Source organism: Falco peregrinus, chromosome 7 (genome assembly GCF_023634155.1).
Source record: "Falco peregrinus isolate bFalPer1 chromosome 7, bFalPer1.pri, whole genome shotgun sequence".
Taxonomy (NCBI): domain Eukaryota; kingdom Metazoa; phylum Chordata; class Aves; order Falconiformes; family Falconidae; genus Falco; species Falco peregrinus.
Genome location: NC_073727.1, coordinates 74,161,087 through 74,164,900, shown reverse-complemented (window position 1 = coordinate 74,164,900; position 3,814 = coordinate 74,161,087). Strand labels below are relative to the sequence as shown.

The 3,814-nt window shown below is 41.4% G+C and overlaps 1 protein-coding gene across 1 annotated transcript in view; it reads left to right on the top strand.

The window, feature by feature from the left end:
- Positions 1-3,814, top strand: part of LOC101923360 (dystonin) — a 303,205-nt gene that overhangs the window by 181 nt on the left and 299,210 nt on the right. Inside the window, 1 exon segment of the mRNA XM_055811183.1 lies at positions 443-477. Coding sequence (XP_055667158.1) covers positions 443-477 — 35 coding nt within the window.

Genomic DNA, 3,814 nt, shown 5'->3' with positions numbered 1-3,814 from the left:
GTAAGAGATGCTGCCGGTCCCCGGGGGCGGGGGGGTGGGGGTGCCCCCGGCCCGTGCCCCGGGTGCTGCCGGCGGAGGGCCGCCCTGCCTCAGTCTGGCCGGGCAAAGGCTTTAAGAAAAATCCAAGCCGAGCCCAGGACTGCGGCAGCCTTGTCTCCACCCATCCTTAGCGAACCTCGGCCAGCAGGAGGGAAGCGAGGGGCTAGGAATCCCCCCCAGCCCCCCCCACCCCCGGCCTCTCAAGTGCAGCAGAACTTTATGCTCAACTTCTTCCCGATGAATTAAATATAAATGCCAGGCGGAGCTGCCAGCTGCGCCGGGAGAGCCCGGACCCTGTCCCACAGTCTGCGCCAAAGGGCGAGCAGTTCCGTAAAGCCGTTAGCTGGAGTGAAATCTGAGGTGGAGCTGGTGGAGCCTGTGTGTCTTTCTGCTTCCCTTCCAGATGCTGTCATGAGAACTCATCACTTTCGCTCTGAGGTAATTTATTTAGCACGCAATTTCAAGGTCAGAAGTTGTTCTCTTTACCTGAGTACGTGTTGTTGTGGTCCTTTGTTAATGAAATCACATAGCAAACTTTTCATTTTGCATGGAAGACATAATGTCCTCTTTCATTTCTTGGTTTTTTCCACACAAAATGCGAGCTCTTCATTCGTGTCACCCCAACCAGCCTGCTGATTTATGTCATTCCCAAAGCAATTGGTTACTCCAAGAAAAGCTGTGCTCACTGTCCATGCGAGACCTCCCTCTGTCCAAAAAGCAACCCCAAGCCCGGTTATTGACCGCACGGTAGATAACGTGCAGAGCTGGTAGGTTTTGCGACTGCAGAGCTGCCGCACGCTTGCCGTGCTGCCAGCCTCACCTGCGCCTCGCTCCGTGTCAGGGAAGTTGCCCGCTTGGCTTGGATGCTGCCGCGGGAGATCCCAGAAGGATCCAGACTACAAGGCTGCTTGGCAGGCGCCTCATTTTGTGATGCTGTATTCATAGGTTGGGGGAATCAAAACTCTTGCATGCCAGTGCTGAAAGTATAATGCAAAATGTAGTTGCTTCCTAGGGATTCTGAATGAGGAGCGTAATTGCTGGGAAAATATGGAAAATAATATTTGTTTTAGTACATTGTTTTCATGCTGCCCTGCAGAGCTCCTGGCTAGATACTTCTCTTGCTTGGTTTCCTGCTATTGATTTAAGGCATATCTTTGTGCCATCGCCTGTTATTCTGGAAGCCTTGAGAGACAGATTTGCACTAAAATGATCTTTTGTTTTAAATTATTTGCATTTTTCCTTACCCGGTTGTGGGTGAGAAGATTACCCGGTTATGAGTAATGTTTTCAAAAGTGTGCTTGAGATACATTTTTTGCAACGTGGTCCGTATTGGCAACTAGTTTTGAACTCCTAACTATTTTGAAATTTGTACACGCTATCACAAAAAGAAGATGACATAGGGAGTGTCCTATCGTTAAACCATGCAAAATCTGGTTTTTTTGTTGACTGAACAGTGCTGCAGTAAAGCAAACAAACAACCGTGTCCCTCAGGAAGGCAAAATATTTTTTCATTATTTAGTTCCTCCAGTATAAAATGCTTGGTTTTGATGTAAAATTCTCTCACTCTTGAGCCTAGACAGAGATGAAGTTTAATGTGTTACGCCCTTTTGAAATGTGTGTCATCCTGCATGGTGACTCTTAAAAGGGAAGTTCGCAAAGTAACTGATTTATTTTTATTACTTCAGTATGTGATGCTATTTGCATAGCACTCAGTTAGAAGTAGACTAATTTAAAGTGTTTCCTAGAAGTTTCCATTTACTGAAACTTGCTGGAATAAACCAATAAGAACTATTACATTATTTTATATTTTTCTACATCCTCTACAGAGGAGTACCACAGCTAATGGTCTAAACTGCCCTTTTAAATGGTGGAGCAGTTTTCCCCTTCATTATCTGATTACAGACCTTTGATTCTTTAGAGAAAATGATGACTCATTTGACATCATTAAATTTTCATTTTCCAATATTTTTTTCCAAGTAAAACATTATTTTAATGAATCTAATTGAATTTATTAATAAAAAAAATTCAGGCATACTCCCATGAAAATATTGGCAGCATTATCTGAGACAGAATTTGACATTCTCATTCTATATCAGCACAAAACATTATGCACTTCCAACTCCAATAAGATGTTGATGAAAGCAAAGCATGATACATGAAAATATGGGCTTTGCATAACTGCCCCCCCCCCCGCAATGAACATAACACCTCAGCTCCAAGTTTTATACCTCAGGGTCCATCTGCTAGCTTCCACTAATGCTTAGTTGTTTGTCAGGTGCAGTTATAAATGGTGTTTCTTAATGATAATAAAAGATAATGAGAAATAGGTTGATAGTAAATAGCAGTGGGTTGGCATTCGTCTCCTGAGAGCTGGGTTCAAATCTGACTTACATCACACGTGAATGTGCAGGTGGTCTAGTGGCAGTGCACAGAGAATTATAATTGCCCTATCTACAGAACGGTTGGCAATTCCTGCGTGATTGGCTGCCTGCCAGGAAAGCCTTAGATTTGGAAAAATAGATGTGTAGCAAATTTATGTTGAGGTTCTTTGCCAGAGACACAGCTCTCATGGTGTGTGCCTATGTTGTCTTTGTCTATATACAGTGAGAACTGTTTAATTCCTTTCCTCTAGTACTGAACCCCATCCTAAAAAATAAGACACCATACTATGGGAGGGTAAACAGTAAATTTGATATTGTATTTATGATCCTTATCCGCTCTCCTGTTCTGAATTTTATATGCCACTGGTGAATTGAATACATAAATAGTCCATTTTTGTGGGTCTTGATTTTGAATGTCTCTACAAAACATGCCTCATTATTATACAGCAGAAGTCTATGCAGATTTACTTATTATAGAATGAACTTAAACACCTGACCCCCTGCCTCAAAAGGAGGTAAATTTGCATGAATCATTATGAATATAAAGTAGGTTAAAGTCTGTCTTTGTTAGAGGTGCTTCGTAACAGAAAAATTAACTAGCAAGAAGATGTGAGAGTTTCCTGAATAGTGGTGCGTCCTCTCCCCACTAACATTTATTTACTACCACCAGAAGTTTGTCAGGCCTATTTTTACATATATTTTTGATTGCAGAACTTTTAAGTTCATTATGACTATAACTGCTCTTAAGATTCCTCCGTCCCCCAGGTACTATAGATACTCCACAAAGTCACATAGGAGTCATACCCAGAATAGTTAATGTTTCTAATCTGAGGGAGACCTAGATATGCCATGGCTGTAAAAAGAAAACAAGTAAATTTCCAACGGAAATATTCATTGCTTACATGAAAATCAGACTTTGATGTAGCTATTTGCACTAGTCTCTCCTGTATTTTGAGAATCAGTTGTAGAATGAAGTGCCTGTGCTTAACCAAACCCACAGCAAAATAACAATGTAACTCAGTGAGAGTTTTACCAAAATAGGGACTGTGTTCCATTATTAGGTTTTTTTCTTATTATTATTCCTTGTATGTTCAAAAACGTGAATGTTATCAGTGATTCACTGACTTCATTCTTGTGCTCTCGGTGGAAGTTTGGCTTTTCATGAAGTATAGGTATTTTCTCTGAGTACTTTGGGGGCTTGGCCTTGATAAATTTCAATGCTTAGCATCTTAAACTTTACAAAGAGGTTTGAATGTCTTCTGTACCTTACAATTTAAAGGCATTGCTTAACATGTTGGTGTTGCCACTTCCTGTGATTTAAATTTCTTCCTAAATGAGTTTTCCTTATGGTTTGAAGCCTCTGGAGTCATGGGATTATGTGACATCTTTACCTT